This window comes from Triturus cristatus, chromosome 4_1 (genome assembly GCF_964204655.1).
Source record: "Triturus cristatus chromosome 4_1, aTriCri1.1, whole genome shotgun sequence".
NCBI classification, from domain to species: domain Eukaryota; kingdom Metazoa; phylum Chordata; class Amphibia; order Caudata; family Salamandridae; genus Triturus; species Triturus cristatus.
Genome location: NC_140585.1, coordinates 495514202 through 495536865, shown reverse-complemented (window position 1 = coordinate 495536865; position 22664 = coordinate 495514202). Strand labels below are relative to the sequence as shown.

General features: G+C 45.3%; 1 protein-coding gene across 1 annotated transcript in view; it reads right to left on the bottom strand.

Annotated features, from left to right (window-relative positions):
• Window positions 1–22664, bottom strand: part of GOLT1B (golgi transport 1B) — a 190887-nt gene that overhangs the window by 9348 nt on the left and 158875 nt on the right. The window contains exon 4 of the mRNA XM_085652723.1: window positions 19754–19835. Coding sequence (XP_085508849.1) covers window positions 19754–19835 — 82 coding nt within the window. The remainder of the gene's footprint in view (window positions 1–19753; window positions 19836–22664) is intronic.

The window sequence follows — 22664 nt, the reverse complement described above, 5'->3', positions numbered from 1 at the left end:
AATGAATATTACACAACAGATTTTTCCACCCCTTCCTTTAATTGTCCACAGAGGCGCTAATAGCCCAGTCAGTAGAGTTAAAATTCGCTTGAAATCGGCAAACTCGACACGAGAACGGACCCTCTGGACAAGGCCAGACATCAATTTGACACGTAGGGGGTGCCTTGGCCTGAAAATCAATGAGCTCTTGTCTAGTATAATGTATATACATGGGGGAGCTATGATTGGCAGCAGATCGGCCAGGGCGTCTGGCTCCTGGCGACGTCCTGGCACGGACGGGCTTGCCTTGGCACGCAGACGGGCTTGCCTTTGGCGTGCCCGCTGCACGCTCCGCTCTGCATGCCTATTTATGCTAAAATCAGGGTGAGGACTAGACCACCAACCATAAATTGCTTCCCTCCACACAATCTGGATTAGGACCAGCGGTGGACCGGGAAAGTTAACCGGAAGTGAGGCTCAGGAGAAAGGATGTCGTAGCAACAGGTATTTCCCTCATAAATTCCCTCGTAATTTTACAAATAAACAAAATGCATTCACAAGAAATAAATAACAGTTTTTAAAAAAAGAGTAGCAGCAGCAAGCTTCATACAACTGGCGCTGGGCAGTGTCACAATGTAAAACAAAGCACAACTACCTCATGCTGCAGTGCGCCATTCTGCTTCACCAATGCGCGTTTCATTTTAATTAAGGAGGCACGCTAAACTACGTATGTGCGTTTCCTTAGTACCTAAGCCAACCAAGTGATTACTGTATGTTTCAGGGGTGTCCAACGTTGACGCCCGAGGCACGAGTCATTTCTGGTTTTCATCAATTACATTTATTCTATTTGGAGCTATTCCAGCATCTGACGGCCAACGGTGGAGACTCCTTGTACATGGTGTGGTGTTGTAGTAATGGTGAGTTCTAAAGGCTAGCAGGTTGGATGGTTTGCAAAACCCTCACACGACTCTATATATGATATCCCAATGCATGCACACGGTACACAACTTTATGTGTGATGGTAATTAGTTAACAAGCATTTGCTATGCAATAGGTCACGCATTTACGAGAGTTTGAGCTATTGACATTGCAAATAACAATGCCTTTTATTCCTCTCAGCTTTAGATTTCAGGCGACTAAACTATCAGCCACTTGCTACGGCCTACTGAGGATGTTTCGTAAGATACTTGCGCTCCTCCCATTCCAGGCCAGAAGAGTTATAATCCAGGCCCTTATACTCTCTCGCCTGGATTATGGTAATGCCCTCTACTTAGGAGCCCCCCAACTCACAATCTCAAAGCTAGAGATTATTCAAAATTGCGCAGCTCATCTGCTCCTCCGACTCCCTCATCGACAATCTGCTAAACCTGTTTTAAGAAGCCTTCACTGGCTACCTGTCAGGGAGAGAATCCAGTTCAAGGCCATGTGCATTACACACGAGGCTTTCTGGGGGAAGGGGCCAACAATCAGTCGTTCCATGTACACTCCATACCAGCCTAGCAGAACTCTTCGTTCCACGTCCCTCTCTCTGGCTACACACCCAAAAATAAAGAGAGCTAGATGGGGCGTACGAACTCTGCCAAACTATGGAACGCACTCCCCCCGTACATACGCAAGGAATCCAACCGGCTGCTTTTCCGTAAACTCCTCAAAACATGGTTCTTCCAAAACCCCACTTAATCATCGTCTCTCTTTGTACGCATCCAACTCCAGCACTGGGATGCCTTAGGGTAGCTATCACGCTATATAAATGCTTGGCGCCTCGATGCAATGTGACGGTCCTGTGACGATGCATGAACTCGGGCAGACGCAAAGCAGGCCTTACGTCGAACTCGTGAGATGATCTCAGACTTCAGAGATTGGTGCACTCGATGCTTCAGGACAGGAGGCAAGCTCAGCTTCAAGCCCTTGGAGATCTTCTTTCAAACAGGTGACAAAGCAAACAGCAAAGTTCTTTTTTCATTTCCTCGGCATCAAGGAGCCATTGCAGGCCAACCCCAGACAGCAAACAGCACAGGGGCAGTATTCCTCCTCAGCTTCTCCACCTCTTCTCCATGGCAAAGGTTCCTCTTGATTTCCCAGAAGTGATCTAAAAGTCTGGGTCCCTCTTTTTATACACCAAAATCCTTTGTTCTCTGAAGGCTGAGAGTGTCTGTACCCATCCAAAACCAGTTCTATCCTCACTGGTGCAGCTTCCTGGCAGGAGGTGGAGACAGCATTGTTGAAGGCAGACCAGGCCCATTCAGGTAAAAGGAAATCTCCTCCCCCTACTCTAAATGCAGCCCAGGTCTATTCAACCCAGCCATGAGTCATCAGACGTCTGGAGCCACTGCTCCTCTTCAGCCCCTGTCATCCAAAAGCCAGACATGCAATACGCAAACCTAGCAGAGGCACACTGGATGGTTACGCAAGAAAATACCTACTTTCTAAAAGTGGTATTTTCAAACACAGAATGTAAAAATCACCCTCACTTAAAGATGCACTTTAACATTCTGTGTTCAGACATACTAAACCTTATTTCCCTACCTTGTTCCCAGGGCCAGTTATATTTATAAGATGTTAAGTGGGTCCACTTGCCAAGGCGACATGGCAGTACCATACTGCACACAGGCTCTGCAATGGCAGGCCAGAGTTACATGTAAGGACTGCTTTTGTGGGTGGCACAAACAGTGCTGCAAGCTTGTTAGCAGCATTTGATTTACAGGCCCCTGACACACACGGTGCACTGTACTAGGGACTGACTATTAAATCAAACAGCCAATCATGGAAGCACGAATCCATAACAGTAATTTACAAAGGGAGTACTTGCACTTTGGCACTGAACAGCAGTGGCAAAGCGCCCAAAGCATCTAGACCAGCAAAACAGAGTCCAACATACAGCAAAAAAAACAAGAGGCAAAGGCAAGAATACAGGGGAGACCCCCACCAATGGTGCCAGGTCTAACAGGATGCAGGTGATGCATCATCGTTGAACCTCTTAGTCGGGTGTTGCGTCGTTGGTCAAGCAATGCAGACGGAGCTGTGGTGTCCTCAAAGCGGCACTGCTTTGACAATCATTTCCGAAGGGAAGTTGCGCAGGCAACGTGGATACAAAGTATTGTGCTATACTGGAAAGAGTTTTAAGTATGAAATGAAGAATTTATATAGCGCTACATACACCCATAGGTGTCTAAGCGCTGAAAACAAGCGTAAAGGCAGAGGTGAGTTTAAAGAGCCAGGTTTTTAAGGCCTTCCTGAATTTAAGCAGATTAGATTCTTTTTTTTACGGAAATGGGAATCCCCGTTCCAAAGTTTAGTGGTGGTGTAGACAAAGCTTTTTCCTCCCCATTTTACTTTGTGTGCCTTGGGAATGATCATATTACCACTATCTGCCGATCTGAGTGGTCTGACTGGAATGTAGGATTGAAAGTACAGCGACAGCTGCCTCAGGCCAAGGCAATTTTTGGCTTTGAAAGCTATAGACAGTGTTTTGAATTGAATAAGTTTGCTGATGGGCAACCAGAGTAACTTCGTAAGAGCACTAGAGACTGACTCGTAGTGGGAAAGGCCAAACAGGACTCTTGCGGTGGCATTTTGGGTCATTTGTAGCTTGTATATGCTGCGCTTGGTTGCACTAGTGAATAAGGCATTACAGTTATCCAGCCTAGATGCAATTAATGCAGTGACCACGGTTTTCCTCTACTCAAAAGGAATGAACAGGAGTACTTTTTTTTCAGGGGTTTCAGAATAAAAAACACAAGCGGAGGTGGTTTGATTAATCTGAGTATCAAATGACAGTTTAGAGTCAAAGAGGACCCCAGGTTTTTTTTTTACTTTGTAAACTGGTGTCAGAAGAGGGCCATATGAGAAGTCCACCAGCTATCTGACCAAATCACGGGAGAGTTGCCAAAGAGCATGACTTCAGTTTCTGATGAGTTAAGTTTTAGGCAATTCTCCTGCATCCAATTGCCTATGTGACCCATGCAGTCATGGAACCGGGATGCAGTGTTGGTAGACTAGCTATTGATTGATACCATAATCTGCGTGGTGTCTGCATAGGACACAAGAGTGAAACCGTAGCGTCTTATTAACTTGGACAGGGGAGTAATAACGTAAAGGTTAAGAAGAGTGGGGCTCAACGAAGAACCCTGTGGAACTCCGCATGGGAGTGAGAAAGCCAGGGAAACAAAGGCACCGTGAGCCACCATTTGCGATCTATTAGAAAGGAAGGAGTGAAGCAGGAGGAGCGCCGGATCCCTGATTCCCAGCAAAGCGAGGCGGTCAACCAACACATCATGGTAGACCGGGTCATACGCCGCAGAGAGATCTAAAAGGATAACAGCGGCGCTCCCACCCTAATCGAGTGTTTGCCTAAGCTCCTCCGTGGCGGATGGTAGTGCTAACTCAGCGCTATGATGGGCCCGGAATCCAAATTGTGTAGGGTCCAAGATGTCGCCTTTCAACAAAAACTTGGATAGTTCTTCATGTAAAAATATTTCTATTATTTTTGCTGGGAAAAGCAACCTGGAGATGGGTTTGTAATTCAAGGGGAAGCTTTCTTCCATTCCACGGGAAGGTGCCCTGAGGAGATCATACGATTAAAGATGGGCAGCAGTGAGGAGGCTATGATCTCAGGAACTGAATGAAGATTTTACGGTGGGCAGGGGTCGAGGGGGTAGCCCAGATTTTACTAGAGCGATTAATTTAATGATCTGATCTAGTGTGAAGGGTGAAAAGGAGGAAAAAATAGGTATAGCTGAGCAATCAGAATTTGAGTGAGGACCGAGGCTGGTGAGTCAATATGATGCAGCTCTCAGTAAAGACATGTACTGTATATGTTGACACTTGTATTGGTATCAACTCTAAATCGAGGTTGGTGGAAACCACTGTTACAGCATATCTGCCGACAAATATAAATTCATGTATTTCTGGGTTTATCTGTGGTATACTTAATTTTTTAATGGAATTTTCTTTTCCAACGATGTTTGTTACAAATACCTACCCCCATAAGGGGTTGATGTTTTGCAGACCGGCGACAGCAAGCCTGTTTACACTCAATATATAGGCATATTATTAAAACCACAGCATTAGTCGTTTTCTGCTGGCACAGCCTGGTGTTTGGTTTATGCAAGTGCATGCAGCCCTAGGTCCTCCTCTAGCACTCAGGGAAGAGAATGAATACACCAAGATGTGTGTCTCGAAAAATCCAAATCGGCACAGCAAGCTCATTCCGCCATTAATTTGCACTATAGTTATGTACCTATATATGTGCATTGCTTTGTATAAATAAATATAATAATTTTGTTTTTAAAAATATAGATATTCATTAGTTCTGCTTAATAAATGTACATATTACTGATAGAATAATGTAACTATGTTTTTAACATGTATAAGTGACTGCAAAAATAAGTACATCTTTTATCATAACTATTTATCTACAATTGTTTCACTATTAAATTCCCCCAATTTTTTATTATTCAAAGTACAACACTTGAAAGCCGGAGTTTATTAAAAGCATCTTCAATCTACGTACACTACCTTCCTTATCCATATATATATATATATATACCTTCCATGTACTTTTGTATCTATATATTTATTACTTTTCTTCTAATTCACCATATTCGATGCACTACCCTGTTTCTCACCATATACCGCTCTCAATGTATCCTCTACCTCCACGCTCATTCATCCCAAACCCCATACCACTATGATAATCAAAATAACCCTTTCTAGACAGCCCTACTCTATCCCTCCTTGCATCATCTCATACCTCTTTTACTATTCAAATCACCCAAACAAGCCCTTCTAAACCCTTCCCTCTGACTCTTACCCCCTCCACCTCCCTTTTACTCATCCCAAGCCTCATCCTACTCCGATGAGCTCCCAAAAAAAAAACCTTCTAAATCCTTCACTCTATCCCTCCACTATCCTTTTCAATTCAAATAACTGACTAATAATATGCGCCACTCATATTACTTTCATAATTCACTATACTAATTTACCACTAATCATTTATGTGTTCCGGAGTTAGCGTGCTACTCGCTGAAAAAGCACTTCAACACTCCATCAGAGGTAGCAAGCGTTATATAAATGCAATTACAATAGAATAGGAAAAAAACGGTGGCCTAGGTCTGAGCGCTAACCGTTTAAAAAAAGATGTGTGTTTTTTTTTTTTAACGTTTATAGAGTATCAGAGCGCTTTACATGAGCACCAGTTGCGTTACAGACGGACACATTCATTTTGCTAGGCACAAGGAGATTAGGTTATTTTCCCAGAATCACAGGATATTGAGAGTCTCTGCTGAGCTTCGAAGTCAACCGCTCTAATAGTTAGGCCACATCCTGTAACCATTTGTTTTTTCTCACAGACCACTGATCTTTGGTGAATTTCATGTATGTGAAATATTTCATAAGTCTGCAGGGCAATTGTCTAAGTTAGTCACAAAATGCAGGCATTTACTTTCAGAGTGCAACAGGTCACTGGAGGGAGGAATTCTTTAGCATGCCACTAATACATCCCTCATAATTAACACTCTCTCGGTCTGCTAACCAATGGCTTTGCCTTTTTCCACCAGTCAGATCGATCATGTATTTAGCTCCGCCCATAGAGAGAGTTTAGAGGTCTTTTTTTCAGTGGTGTGAGACCTTACTCCATCCTGTACCTCCATTCAGCTCTTTATGTCCTTCAAAGCTTCCCTACACTATTCTTTTTTCACTACTAAACCTTGTTCTTTCCTTTCCCCCCAAACAAGGACAGTCTATCGTAAACCATGTGTTCTCCATCACATTTACAGGTTCTTGCCCTATACTTATTTACTCACAATTGAAAAAGGTCGATCATCAAACCCGTGCTTTAACCACACAAATATTGTGCTTTTCTCTTGCAGTAGCAACAAAGGGTTCAGCAGGAGTTGCCTTCCAGTTGTTAATATTTTGTTTATTGCTTCCTTTATTTTAGATTTAGAGTTAAGATTTTAAGCGCTGTGCCCCGATTCTTGTGAGGAAGATCATCTTTTCTATTCCACCATTTTGGGGTTAGAGATCCAGGTCCCCGAGGTGTGACACTGTCTAGTCCCAGCATTACAGTTTTGGTGCCAAGAATAGCAAACTGCATGAATCTGTCCTTCAACAGGCATCACTAATCCCTTCACCACAGAAGAAGGAATAATCACCCTTTGTAGGACTTGGCCCTTTTTGGCTAAAGTCCCTAACATTTTTGCTTTCCCCCCTAGACCTTTTTCTGACATAGTGTTGCCAACTTACATGCTTTGGACAATTTGCCACTATTAAACAGTGTCAAAGTGTAAGTGTTCCCTGTATAAAGTAATGGTAATTGGTTGTCCATGATTGGTATGTTTGCCTTACTAAGTGAAGTCCCTAGTAAAGAGCACTATGTGTGCCGGGGCTGGTAATGCAACTGCTACTAGTGGGCCTGCAGCACCTATTTGTGCCACCCACACCAGTGTCCTTAAAAAGGGAACTCAGGCCTGCTATTGCAGGGCCTGCGCGCAGTTTGTTAAACTGCCATGTTGCCCTGTCAAGTGCATTCATTTGTCAGACCTTACCCTTCCCTTTCTGTGTACATCAGACACCCCTATGGTAGGTCTAGGGTACCCCCTGGACAGGGTGCAGTGCATGTGAAAGGTAGGACATGTACTAAGGTGTGTGTCATGTCCTGACAGTGAAATAATCTCCATTTCGTTTGTCACTGTTGAAAGGCCATCTTGCGCATAGGATAGAATCGGAAGGCTGTGTAATATGCTTTCCAGCCTATCTTCCTAAAAGCTTAAGATGGAAAGGTGAAGTTTAGTATGCCTGAACTCACAATGTAATAACACATCTGTTTGTGTAGGTGGTTTTTGAATAGTGTGTTCAGAAGCCACTCTTTCAGAAGTGGATGAGTTGTTGTGCTCTAACATTTCTGTGTGTCTTTGCCTGGCTGTGGATTGACTGTCTGGATTTGAAAGCTATAGGATCTGGGGAATGTCTTGACCCAGGGGAGGAGGTGAGACAGCAACAGGCTAACCTGCAGTGTAGGGGAAGGAGAAGCCTTAGAGGTGAAGAGGCCTGGGTTGCTGCTATAAAACAATTGGCTCATCTCCTGCTGAATAATTGAGAATCCAGACCCCCACTAATCAAAGGAAGAAAGGTGTCACTGGCAGGGAGGCGCCCAGAACTGGTTTGAACAGGGGCCAGTGCCCTCTGAAGCACAAAGACGTCAAAACCATTGAGGGGTATAACTATGTGAGCTGTAGCCCCTGTATTTTGGAGAATGGCTTGATCAAGACTGGAGCTACTCCGTGGTCAAGAGGACCTTTGCCAAGGAAGAAACAACTGAAGAGACTGAAGGATAGGACTGACCCTTGCTGTGTGATCTGGGGCTGGCCTGCAGTTTGCTGTTTCAACCAAGGAAAGGCTAAAGGAACTTTGCTGTGTGATGTGTCCCCCTGCTTTAAGGACTTTGCTGTGTCCTGAAGTAACTATCCCCAAGGGCCTGAGGTGAGCTGGCTCCCTGTTTGGAAACACGGGAACAAACGTTTCCAGGAGAGTCTCAGCGGCGCTGTGGGAGCGTGCCTGTTACAGTCTGAGACCCTCGTAAGAACTGCCTGTGATCGTGGGCGCCTGGCGGCCAAGTGAGTCTCAGTGACGCTGTGTGCGTGTGCTTTGTGCAGTACTGAGACCTTCAGGAGGATCGGCCTGTGATGGGGGGCACCTGGAATCCAAGCAAGGATCAGCGATGCTGTGCACGTGTGCTTTGTGCAACCTGAACCCCGTTGTGAGGATTGTCCAGGGATCGTGTGCACCTGAATCCAAGTGAGTCTCATCGACGCTGCGGGTACGTGCATTGTGCACTGTGCACTGTGAGACCTTCATGAGGATTTGCCTTTTTATCGTGTGCACCGGAATCCACGTGCGTCTCATTGCTGCTGTGTGCAGGTGCGTTGTGCACCGGGAGATTTTCGTGAGGATTCGCCGTGTTGTTGTGTGCACCGGAGTAAAGTGAGTCTCAGCGACGCTGTGCATGTGATCTTCGTGCGGCCTGAGACCTGTGAGTGGAGTGCCCAGTGATTATTTACCCAGAGTGAAGGAAGACTCAGCAACGCTGTGTGCGTGTGCTTTGTGGCAGCCTGAGATCTTCGTAAAGTGGTGCAGCCTGGACTGGCAGTCCCAGAGGAGCTGTGTTACCGGCCCGAGACGCCGTTGCCATTTCACAAAGCTACTTGGAGGCATAGCTGCTGGGTGAGGAGAGGAGAGTGGGTTCGCGCCGCCCAGGTAACACGTGTCGACTCCTGGGGCTGGGCGCGGAGGGAGACGCTTTCGGCCTCTCTCCTGTGTTGGCAGCGCCAGCCTCTGCTTCGGCTCGTATTGCGGCCCGTATTGCCAAAGGGAGTGGCGGTACAGGGGCCGGAGTGCGAAGCGGCACTTTGGAATTACATCGTACTGTGTTGGGGGCAACTGTGAGAGGCTGAATTTAGGTCAGAAGAGGAGGCGGAGAGACCGCCTAAGGGCCAGTGATCGAGGCCTGAGTGTACTACGTAGTATTCCATTTCTGAGAGCAGAGTAATTGACTGACGCATTACACATTGCAACATTTCTGTATAACAAACTACTTGATTGTCGTATGACGCATTGCCTTGTTCCTGCATAACGATCTAACTGATTAGCGTATTGCGCATTGCATTATTCCTGCATAACGAATTACCTGATTAGTGTATACACATGGTCTCATTATTGCAGAACGACATATCTGGTGGTGGGATTACGCATTGTTTTACCTTGCAAAGTGCCTGATTGTGGCGTTACACATTGCATTCTTTTCATTGCAGACTGTCTGATTGCTGCGTTACGCATTACAGTATTTTTACATCGCAAAAGTACCTGATTCTAGCATTACGAACTGTATCACATGTGATTAGGAGTACAGGAGAATGTTTAGAAGTGCTCATTGACCTCGCCAGGACTTACAAGGACTGGCTGGCCTAACAACCGGCCAGGAGAAATATTAGACAACTTCATATGTTGAATTTATATCGTGTGGTCTTATCGTATATCTTTTTACATAAAGTTTATACTAATTTTATAAAACTTGTGTGGAGTCTATTTGTGGTGTCATCACTGGATTATTGTGAGTGTGGTTGCGAATACTTTACACATTTGCCTTGAAGATAAGCCTGGCTGCTCGTGCCAGGCTGCCGAGGGGGTGAGCGGGGCTATCAAAGAAGGTGACCTTCCTTTCCCAGACGTTGGAACGCAGGTCCCTACTTGGCCTAAGGTACCTACCTCAGCCAACCAGGGATCCCGGGTCTAACACCCTTTTACTTAAAAAAATGTTTTTTAAATTACAATAGCCAGTATCCTTTCTTACCTGATGGTTCTGCCCACTAAATGGACTGAATTTGTCCTGACTGCATATTTAGATGAGCTTTGCATGACCAGGTTCAGCTTTTCCTACTCAATCTCTCCACCAACTTTGAAGCTGCAGAACATAGCATTCAGGTTAGCTGATTCGTGGATTGTATTGCATTGGTTATGTTTTGCAGATTAGTAGAGCGCTATCACCTGAAAGGGTATCCTGGATATGAGCAGGTGACTCTCTAGCCAAACCTCAGGCCTTGTGGGACTACTTAAAACGCCAGGTCTTCAGTTTCTTGTAGAATTTTAGAGAGGAAACTCTTATGTGCAGTGGCAGGGCATTTCAAGCTTTTGGAGTGGTGTAGGAGAAGGCTCGACTGCCTGATCTGGTTTTCCGTGAGATGTGTGCAAATAGAAGCGTAGATGAGCAGAGGTGTCTGGAAAGTTTGTGAAAGCAGATGAGATTGTTGAGGTATGCTGGGACAGTGTTGTATAGTACCTTGTAAGTGGGTGGGGAGTTTGACTTGTGCTTTGCGTATGGGGAGCCAGTGGACTTCCTTCAGGTGTAGTATGATGTAAATGCAGTGTGGGAGGCTGAGGGTGATTCTGGCTGCAGAGTTCTGAACAGTCTGTAGTCCTCTGGTGAGTTTCTTGTTGAGCCTGACATAGAGGGTGTTCCCATAGTTCAGCTTGCTTGTAACCAGGGTGTGTGTGACTGCATTCTAGGTGCTAATGGGGAGCCATTTAAACATTTTCTTTGGCCTCTCCGGAGTATGGATGCATGGGATGGTGACAGAACTTATTTGGGCTGTCATGTCAAGCCTGTGGTCGATGACGATCCAGAGATTCTTGGTGTGGGTTTTGGGGGTGGGTGTTGGACCTAGCTCTGTTGGCTAGTGACGGTGAAGTGCTCTTTCCCAAGATCATGATTTCAGCATTAGACAGTTGGTCTTCATCCACTGGGCGATTACAGTCATGCAGATATTGAACTTGATCTGAGTACTGGGCATCTTGTCTGTGATGGAGAGGAGTTGCGTGTTTTTAGCATATGAGAGGACGTTGATGTGAGAGTGGATGATGCTGGCTACAGTGATCATGCATGCGTTGAAGAGTGTTGGAGTCAGGGAGGACCCCTGAGGAACTCTGCAGATAAGATCAAGGTCGTCTGAGGTGTTCAGTGCCAGGCTGTCCTTCCAGTAAGGATGGAGAAGATCCATCAGGGTGTGCGTCATTGGATTCCAATGTCATCTAGGCATTGGGATGATGGTTGGGAGACCGTGTCAAATGCGACGGAGAAGTCCAGGAGGATGAAGGCTGTTCTGCCTCTTCTGTCCAGAGTCACGCAGGTATCATCTGTGGCAGCAATGAGGGAAGTTTCTGTGCTGAGGTTGGGTCTGAAACCAGACTGAGTGGTCGCAGAGATGTTTGGTGAGGTATATGTATAGGAAAGTAGGAACTGCTTTGATGGTTACCCCCCACTCTTTTCTGGTGTCAGTATGTTTTTTTACTAGTCTGGCTGGGATCCTGCTAATCAGGACCCCACCCACTGTGCTTCCTCCCTAAATTTGACATGGTAAGTACATAGGTACCTCTATGAGTGGCTACTGGTATACCCATGTAAGTCCCTGGACATAGGTACACCAGGGGTCTCCCATGGGCTGCAGCATATATTATGCCACCCTTGAGAGATCACTCAAGCTGTGACTACAGGCCTGCCATTGCAGCCTGTGTAAGCTGATGCTAGCACCACTTATGACACATATCATTTTTCTAATTTATCTGAAGTCACTACACTTAAAACCTATGGCAGGCCTTTCAATCCTGAAGGCAAGGTGCTGTGTGCATGAGCAGGACATCCCCTACAAACCCCAGAGTCGATTCACCAAGCTTTGTAAGTGCGTTCAGCCATTTTGATACATATAGTGGCCATGTGTCATTACGCAATGACCAACTATATATTGGCTATGCTGAACCTGGGCATGTTTGGTATCAAACATGTTGGAATCATACTCAAACACCATTAGCGGTGTTGGAGGTATGATTACATGCACTACGGGGATCCTCCGAGAAGTCCCCAGTACTTGCAGTGACAGCCTTTGAGGGTCTGCCCGTAAACTAGTGCTGCTGCTGACCCCAGACACGATTCTGCCCTCCTGCAGCTGTGCTGAGCACGAGCAGGGGAAGGTAGAACAATAGGTTTCCTGTCACAAGGAGGCATGACCCTCCTCCCAGACAGGACTTAGTGTATTGGGCTGGGGTAGGGGTGCTTGCCAGCGCCACCAGACTGCTCTGAAGGGCACATTTGGTGCCCTCCTTGCATACTCTAGTTAGAACCAGTTCTGGGAGCCCTTGGCTCCCGCTCTGGTGCAAAACTGGACAAAGGACATGAGAGAGCCTGCTCCCTCCGTTCAGCCCTTCCTCTGGGAGAGACCCCAGAATCGTCCTAACCCCTTTCTTAGGGTATAAAAGGGCTTACCTGTGGGTGGGCCCTCAGATCCGTCGTGGGACAAGACTCAAGCCTGAAACCACATCACTCTTCGACCGTCTGGACACTTGGACTTCGCCTGGAACCGAGACTGCATCACGCAAGACTCCTGCTGCTCCTGGTCTCGCTGTTCTGCAAGTTTTCTTCATCATCTGTGCTTCATCCAGGATCTTCAACAGACCTGTGGGCATCAAGTACACACAAAGTAATCTCCCTTGGAGTGAAGGTGTCACTCCCCTGCATCTGCAGGCACCGCAACAAAGCTGACCGGTCTGCTGCTCCTGTCGTTCCACAGACTTCGAAAGGCTCAGCAACACAGGTGGAGGTTCTGCAACTCCCTTGAGGCCTTACCTGAACTCTCTACAATTTTGAGGCCAGTATCCCTTGTCGGGAACCGAACCCCTTTACACCACGTTGACTTGCCGTTGCCAAGGCTTGTTGGCTCTGCACTCCAGAGATCTTTGGGCTACACGAAGCTCCAGCCTCCAGCATCTCTTACTGCCAAGATCTTCGTCCTCACTGCATTCTCTGCACCGTGGGCCTTCTTCTATGGTGATCTTCTCAAGGTCCTCTTGCGACTTCTGTGCCTTTGGGTCCTCTTAAGGGTCCTCTCTTGCTTCAGTGTGCTCCCCTGCTTGCTCGGGGCCTGATCAGACTTTCCTTCCCTTGGTGAGTCCCTTGGGCCTTGCTGGTCTCAACTTTGCTCCTTCATCGTTTTCCACGTCTGTTGTTGCTGCTGCCAAATCTTGTTGCTGTTCCCGCCGTACACTGACCCCCTGGTTTTCGACTTCCAACATGGGACAGCTCGTGAACAGTCTTCCTCAGCATTGCCTGGTCCTCACAGCTGCAGCAACAAGGTCCCCATCATCACTCCTGCATCTTCCGTCATCGGTGGTCATTGTTCTTTCGTGCCTCCTGGTCACCTCCGAGTGGCATAGACTCTGGCCCCTCTGCTTACAGGTTCTTCTCTTCAAGAATCCACCCTTGGATTCCACCGGACTCTTGCACAGTCTTCTCTAGCGGCATTTTTTCTGAAGAGTTTGCGGAGTGTCGTGAACCATAGTTGTCTTGCCTATGTGGGAGCAACTAGGATCATTTTGAGAGACTTTGAGAGCTTGCGTACTACTAGTGGAATGAGTGGGAGCGGCGGAAAAGCGTACGCAAATCTGCCTGACCAGTTCATCCATATCGCATTGCCTTTGGACAACGGGTGTGGAACCCTGGCGGCGAAGGTTGGGCATTTTGCGTTTTTGTGTGTGGCGAACAGATCTATGTCTGGATGGCCCCATATCTGAAAAATGGTTGAAGAACTTGAGGATGAAGTTCCCATTCATGTATCTGCTGTGTCTGATGACTTAGCAGATCCGCAATCTGATTGTGAACTCCTGGAAGATGTTCTGCCAGAAGATATAGGTTTTGTGGAATGGGCCATCTCCATATACTTTGCGCTGGATGAGACAGCTCAAAGAATGCGTTCTTCCTTGTTTCTGTATGTAATACATTGCTGTCATATTGTCCGTGCAGACCAGGACAGTCTTGTTGAGGAGATGTGTTTGGAATGATTTTAGTGCCAGAAATACTGCTAGTAATTCTAGTTGATTGATGTGGAGCACTTTCTGTTGAGTGGTCCACCTGCCCTGAATTGTGTGATTCAGGAGATGGGCTCCCCAGCCGGTGAGCGATGCGTTGGTTGTTAGCACTATCAGTGGAACTGGCTCTAGGAACGGCCGCCCTTTGGAAAGGTTTTGTGTGTTCCACCACTGCAAAAAGCGATGTGTGCGGCTGTCCACCAACACCAGATCTAGAAGTTGACCCTGAGCTTGGTTCCACTGACGTACTAAGCATTCCTGTAAAGGGCGCATCTGAAGTCTTGCGTGAGGTACAGTGAAAATGCAAGAGGCCATCATTCCTATGAGCTGCATAAACACTCGAGCTGGGAGGGAGTGTTGGGGTTGAAATTTTGTGAGGAGGGTTTGTATACTGGTTATCCTGGCTGGATTGGGATATGCTAGAGCTTTGGAAGTGTCTATTGTGACCCCTAGAAACTGATGTAGGTAGGAGGGCTGTAGATGCAACTTGGTGTGATTTACTGTGAACCCCAAGTTGTGTAGCAGCTGAATGGTTTGATAAGTGTGGTGAACACACTGGTTGTATGACTTGGCTTTTATCAGCCATTCGTCCAGGTATGGAAACACATGAATCTGCTGTCTTCGCAAGTGTGCGGCTACTACTGCAAGGCACTTTCTGAAGACCCTGGGTGCTGTGGTCACTCCGAATGGTAGGACTTTGAACTGATAGTGTTGGCCGTCCACTGTAAACCGTAGATATTTCCTGTGAGCAGGGTTTATGGGAATATGGTAGTAGGCGTCCTTGAGATCTAATGTGGCAAGGAAGTCGCCTTGCTGAAGCAGTGGAAGGACTTGTTGAAGAGTGATCTTGTGAAAATGATCTGACTGTATGTAGAAATTGAGAGGTCTGAGGTCCAGTATTGAACTGAGAGTACCGTCCTTTTTGGTGATTAGAAACTATAGGGAGTAAAGCCCTGCCCCTTGATGCTGTAAGGGAACTGGTTCTATTGCATGCTTTTGAAGCAGTGAGAGAACTTCCAGTTTGAGGAGCGTTAGATGTTCTGTGGACATTGGGCACTGTTTGAGCGATATGTTGGGGGGAGTTGTAGTAAGTTCCAGGCAGTAACCATACTGGATAATTTGTCTTGCCGACTTGTCTGTAGTGATGGAATTCCAGACAGGTAGGAACTGTGAGAGGCTTCCTCCGACCGGAGTGGAATGGTCTGGAGGGAGTGGAGGGAAGTCACGGTTTGTTAGTGGGGGAGATGCGAGTGTTGTTACCACGGCCTCTCCCCTTGTTGTTACTTCCTCTGTACCCACCTTTGAAATATCCCTTGTTGGGGGATGTTTGTGTGGGGTTTTTATAGGAGGAGGAAGCAGTGTCTGTGCTGATGTTTTTGGAGGCGTCCCTGTAAAAGGAGTGACTAAAGGAGCCTCGTGTTGAAGGAGACTGCAAAGCTCCCATAGATTTTGCAGTCTCGGTATCTTTTTTCATTTTTTATAAAGCTGTGTCTACAGCTGCGCCAAAGCGTTGTTCTTGATTGCACAGTTGATTCAGGAGAGCAGTTTGCACTGCTTGTTTGAAACCAGAAATGCGCAACCATGCATGTCTGCATAATAACACACTAGTGTGGACAGATCTTGATGCGGTGTCTGCTGCATCTAGGGCACATTTAATGGACGCATTTGTAATTAACTTGCCCTCCTGAATCATATCATATCATATCATAATTGGCTTTGGCTTTATATTGGCCAGGCAAATGCTGCATTAGGTCTTCAAGCTGGTCGTAGTGAGCCCTATCATACCTGGCATGCAATGCTTGTGCGTTAGCTATTCTCCAGTGATTGGTTGCCTGAGAGGCAACTCATTTACCTGAGGTGTCTAGTAATTTTGACTCCTTATCTGGAGGTGGAGCATCACCGGAGGTTTGAGAGTTGACACGCTTTCGTGCATTGGTCACTACCAGTGAATCTAAAGGGAGTTGACCTTTAATGTAGGTGGGATCATTGGGGGTGGATTTATATTTTTTATCAATCTGCGGATTGAGAATCCTGGTCCGGGCAGGGTCTTTGAAGACGTCCGGTGCATGTTTAATGATACCTTTGAGCATGGGTAGTGTTTGTACTGTCTTTTGTGACTGTGCAAAGGTACCTATAAGGAAGTGTTCCTCCGTGGGGTCTGTATGCATTTGGACACCATGATATTGGGCAGCCCTATCAATAAGCTGACTAAACCCAATGTTGTCATATGGGGGAGATGGCATTGTGGGGTATGCATCTGGAAGGTCTGGGTGATCTACAGGGGTATCTACAGGGGTATCATAGTTGTCCCATGTGTCCTGTGGTATGCTAGTGTCATCATCCAGATTAATGAAAGGGTCATTATGTGGATCCCCACCCCCTAAGTCGTCATCATCCTGTGGTGGTGGTGAGTATGGAGGAAGTATGAGAGACTTCATAGGACAAGAAGGGTTAGGAAGAACAGGAGAAGAGTGTCTTAGTGGTGAAGTTGCAAAGTCTCTTGTCTTCACAGGCACCTCAGGGGTGTGTGGGGTGTCCAATTTCCTCTTCTTGGCTGGGAGACCGACAATATGGCCTGTTTTAGGGTCCACATGCAATGTCTTTTGATTCGGATTGATAGGATCTGGTCGAAACAGTTCTTCGTCATTGGCGTCTGGTTTTGGAGCCGATTTTTTCAGTTCCGAACGAGACTTGGATCTGCGCTCTGGAGCCTTAGGAGGGGTTTTTTGGGTCCTTCGACGTCGTAAACCTGTTTCGGATCCGAAGGTTTGAGATTTGTTCGGATCCGAGGCCTTTTGGTCTTTCAGTGCCGAAGTGCTCGGTGTCGAGGCCTTTGTGGAGACAGCGGGAGTAGGATGCAATCCCGATTTCGGCACAACTGTGTTTTTTGGACACAGACGTGCGGCTTGCTCGGTCTCGAGCCGTCGGAAGGCTTCTCCTTTGTCTTCGGAGCCGGACCCGGGGGGGCTTCAGAAGTTTTCTTTCGGTCGCTACTAAGGCCCGCGTCAATGATAGGAATAGAATAATTGAGTTATCGCGTCGAAAGCCACGAGAATGAAAACAATACCATCAAGTTTGCGATGGTTTACACGTCGAAAAGGTTTGTAGATACGGTACCGAACCGGAGCGCTGAAAGTTACATTCGAACCCGATGGCAGAAAAACCAATCTGAGGATTGAGTCGATGCCCATGCGCACTATCGTCCAAGGGAGGAGTCATCTATCTTGTGACTACAAAACACTTCTTTCAAGCCAACAAGGTGCAAGCATCCGAGCCCAGCACCAGATAGCGATCTGTGCAAAAGTATGAATTCTGCAGCTCATATGCCTCGAACACATATTTTTATAAATGCACTTTATTTCCTTTAACCTACATTAATTAGATCTGGTAAAAAAAAAAAAAAAAGCTGCTTAACACCCCTTCGGGACTAAGCCTGAAGGCTGCTCTCCACAGCTATCACTTAGAGAACTTTCTATGGTTGTCTAAGACCACTAAAATCGCCAAAAAGGTTGTCTGGATTAGTGTACGGTGCTTCACTTACATAAGTGTGCACCGTATACTAACCAGCCTCCTACAATCCGTTAATGATTTTTCTAAGACCTTGGCCAGGAAAGGTAGCAGGGAGATCAGTCTGTAGTTGGCAGGCAAGGAAGGGTGGAGGGTTTCTTCAGGATGGGAGGTCAGTTGCCTATTTCCAAGCATCTGGGAAGGTTGCATAAGAGATGGAGGCATTCAGAATGGGTGTGAGCATTGCACTGATGGGTTGCAGTGCACTGGAGTGGGCGTATTGGGACAGGGGTCCAATGGGGCCCCGAGAAGAAGGACTTCATGTACCAGTGGTTTCTTCTGGGACGATGATGGGCGATGTGGTTAGCCTTAGTTTTGGATAAGATCAGGGGGCACTTGGCTAGGTCCGTCGGGTCCGGTTGTGGGTTGAAGTTGCTATAAATGGCAATCACTTTAATATCTTTATTTTCCAAGCTCGCTCAGGTGGTGCCCTTGCATCCATTTCAGTCTTCTAAGCATACAATTTGGTGTAGTGTTTCCTTGATCTCCCGGTTTTCTTTAGTCTGTATGTTCAACTTACTTGACCTGACTAGAATCCTTGATTTTAAATGCCTTTTGAATCCAGGCAACACACTATTCATCATTAGGTTCTATGAGCATTTAAATGATATCAGCCAAATTGGGCAATAGCTGGAAGCAATCCATAGGTGGAATGTTTCCAGTTTTTAGAAACAATGACCTGAACTGCGCCCTCAGGGCAGAAGTGGGCTAGAAGGTCAAAATTACTATTCTACCCCCAGTCCTAGAATATTCGAGGAAAGAGCAACTTTACCCCAAATACCCCTGGAGACTTATTCTCGAGTCTTGGAATATTTTGGGTAAAGGTATACGTTCCCCAAGTATTTTTAGGAGCAGTTGAAAAGTAGTAATTTTGAATGACAGAAAAACTTGCTGCAAAAAACTTGGAATGCCTGTAACTTTGGCCAGCCATGATGGGATATTTGGCTTGCTCAAGTGCCAAAGCCAAAGAACCTCAGTGAACACTTGAATCTATCTGTCCATGGATGTGCAGCACCAAATGTTTCTGTAGCTTGTTTTTTTAAACTTAGCTTACTACTGCACATACGTTTACTGTCTATGGCTCTTGCTGTCCATGCCACAGTGACAGGAGCATCTGTTACATTAGATGCTGATTAGTGCAATACTGCAGATCTAAGTGGTTTCTGAATAACTGCCAGAGAACTCAAAGTTAGAGATATCCAACACTAACTGCAAGGTACCCATGCTGCAACACTCAAACTAAGAACTTTTACAGAACTGGACCTGCCTTCTTGCAAAATAATTTAGAGTTTTATAAACCTAAAAGAGTGCTAGATCTGGGACTAATTTTCTCCTCTACATCAGTGTGCTTGCAGCTGCAGCCATGCATTTAGGATACTCTGCATTAATTGCTGGAGTAACATTCTTTTGAACAATTTATGAGCCATCTCTTAATTTCTGCAAGTCTCTTAAGATCTATCTGTTCTGCGAATGTTGTCAACTTATTCAGAGACTGTATTTACTGTGTTTAGGAGCTGGCCTCCTGTGCCCTAGTGCCGTGAATACTTTTGATCACTATGAGCTGACAAATACTGTAAATAAGTAAGATGCTAGGCAGAAAATACTGGGAATAACAATGAATGCAATGGTCAGTCACATTCGGACATGCTTTATCAAAACCACATTTTGACAGAGGAAGGAATTTTATAGTCAGTAGCTGTCGGGAAGATGCTATTTTCTTGAAATTCATAATGGCTTTGAAAATCATGCAACATTATGAATCAAACTGTAAGCAATAACATATATAAATAGTACCTACCGTGCAAATTCCAGGTAAATTCAAAATGGATCCTAAAATCGGGACTCTTCTAATAAAGCCGATGACTACAGGAAAGAACCCCCTTGAAAAGATAACAAAATACAACAGATAATTTGCTTCACTTCTAAACTTAAGTAGAACACAATACAAATAAATTATTCTAGTTCCATAAATGTAAAAGAAAGATGCTGTTTGCACACTATGTCTTAAGTTAACCAAAGAAGTTCAATATTTCTGCCTACTGTATGTATGAAAGGTTGAGGGTATATCTGTTTTTTTTGCCTGACTGGTTGTACTGCATATTACATTGGCAAGGATGGGTTTGCACAATTCAAACAACTTTAAGACCCACTACCACAAGCCAGTCTAGGGAATACCATGCCCAAATGAGAAAAATGACTAGCTGGTCAAAAGCAAAGGTTTGGTTTATGCCTTTGCTAATTACCTCTCTTTAATCTAACAAATTAAACAGATAATGTTCTACTCCGCATGGAAAACAATAGAGCAAACATAAGGGGTCAAGGATATGGACTATTTATCACATTTTATGTAACTCAGACACTGCAGAGAGTTATTGCTGCAGGAGAACTTGAGAGGTAGTTGAAATATTAAACATTAAAGATTACAGAAGAGTAAGGTATGTCAGAACACCAGTACCATGTGAAAATGCTATTTAAAGGACAATACCTCTTTTTGCAAGATCAACCCCATTTGTTTGTACTGATGCTTCTGCTTTTTTTTGGCCCTGTGCATTGGGACTCTGCTGATCATGCCCCAGTACATGTGCTCTGCCCCTAAAACATAACCAAATTGGCTACCCTCCTAATTGGCATATTTAACTAACTTGCAAGTCCCTAGTATATGGTACAAGTGTACCCAGTGCCTGTAAATTAAATGCCACTGGTGGACTGCAGTGCACATTGTCCTACCACTAGAGTGCCAGAGCAAAACATGAGTGCAAGCTGGCCACAAGTAACCAGGCTGTGGTAGATAGACTGTACATTCACCCTGTCAAAATAACCCCTTTTGACAGGCATATACCCTCCTTTTAAATCTTAATAAGTCACCCTTAGTAGACCTTAAATGCCCATAAGGCAGTGTGCATGGTATTTAAAAGTATAACAAGTTTATTAAAAAACATGTCTTTATGGAAACATGACCCTATAAGCTATTTTTTGCTGTAGCAGTGTTATCTGTTCCGTAGGAAAGCACTGGAATACATTACTAAAGTTAATCAAGTTAACTCGGCCTAGGAACCAGCTAAAAAGTCAATTTTGTGACTTTTTAAAATATGCATCAGAAACCCAATTCATTTGTAAAGTCAGATATGTACTATAGTCACTTTAACCAGACTAAAGCCTCTACAGGTCAATTTGCATGTGCTTCCAACTGTCATCCGGGAGCTGAATAGCTCGTTGATTAGTTATGGACTTGCTACCAGAGTGGAGACAAAGGCCTTGAGCGTGGGGAGGTTTTCTGTTCCTCTGACAGGATGGCCATCGGGGCAGTGCCCAAGAACCTAACTTTAGAGAGAGATACCCGGTCACGGGCAAATTTGGCTAATACCAGAGTCTGCCCCATCTTTTGTCCCTCCAACCAGTCAGGCACCAATCCCAGCGAGAGAGGAGCTGCCCCAGAAGCGGTTTTGAGTGACGACAGAGGAGGGAATGCTCATTTCCATAGCCACACTTCTAGGCTAGGAGGTAGCCTGGGCTAGCGGTAGCCTGTAGGTAGCCTTGGCTAGGAGGTAGCCTCCTAGCCCAGAGGCTCTTGGTTATGGGTTAGCCCAACTGACCCACAACCAGGGGAAGTGAAATCTATATAAACAAAAATTCCAAAGGAATAACTGTTACACAATCAATAAATTTGAAAGATACAACAAAACACGACAACAAAGTACCCACGTAGTAATTAAAAAAATCATATTAAACAATTATTGTAAACAGAATTAAGCACAAAATAAACAAGACAAAGAACGGATAAATATTTAATGTTCAACTTATTACACAACCAAAAACTTTAGACAATATATAATGTGTGACAGGTAAACAAATAATGGCATTGGGACAATAAGCTTTTTGAATAGTCAATAAATGAAAAAGGAAAACTGCGGGGTTTAATCCCTTTCCAAGTGCCAGAAGCATCAACGGCATTTTGACCTCCCCAAAAGTCAAAGCTTCATCATCAGGACAAACACAGATATTTAAGCAAACCATAGAATCTGGAAAATAATAATATGCAGGAGGCAACTTAGTTCGTATGAAGAGTAAAGAAAAGAGTAGTCCAAAACAGGAATGATGCTACTTATATCCAAACAATCTATAAGTAGGCTTATTTGACTAGGCCCAAAACCAATCATGCCAACAAAAGGCCACCTATAGGAAGCAAACAATACCATCAATCCTAAAAGGCAGCAGGATGCTAAGATTAGTAACCACACACCCAGTGAAAAAACATAGCTGAATAGATCACCTATTAAATTAAATGCTATCTGTGCTGGAAGAAGTTATCCTACACCCAGTGCAAAAACACTTCACTGAATTAATCACCAACTTAAGACCAGGAACTACCACTTATTTGGATCACAAATTCGCCCTCAACATAATAGATACAGAGGGTGCCGGTACATCCTAAAACTGCTAATCACCCAGTGAAAAAATAGAGTACAGCTTTAAAGACCACTGCTTACGCTGCTTAACGAAATGGCCCTGAAGAAAAGATTTTGGCGCCAGACAATAAATGCGCTTTTCTCCTAAAATAGAAAAGGGATTTAAAACGATGGTGTTAAATTGCCATTCTTAATTATTGCAGGCAGATGGACGGCACAAAACCCCTTAGATTACCTGGTAGCTATGTAAGTGTGCAATCTTGTGTCTGCAAAAGACTGAGAATTACTTCAGAGGCACAAACA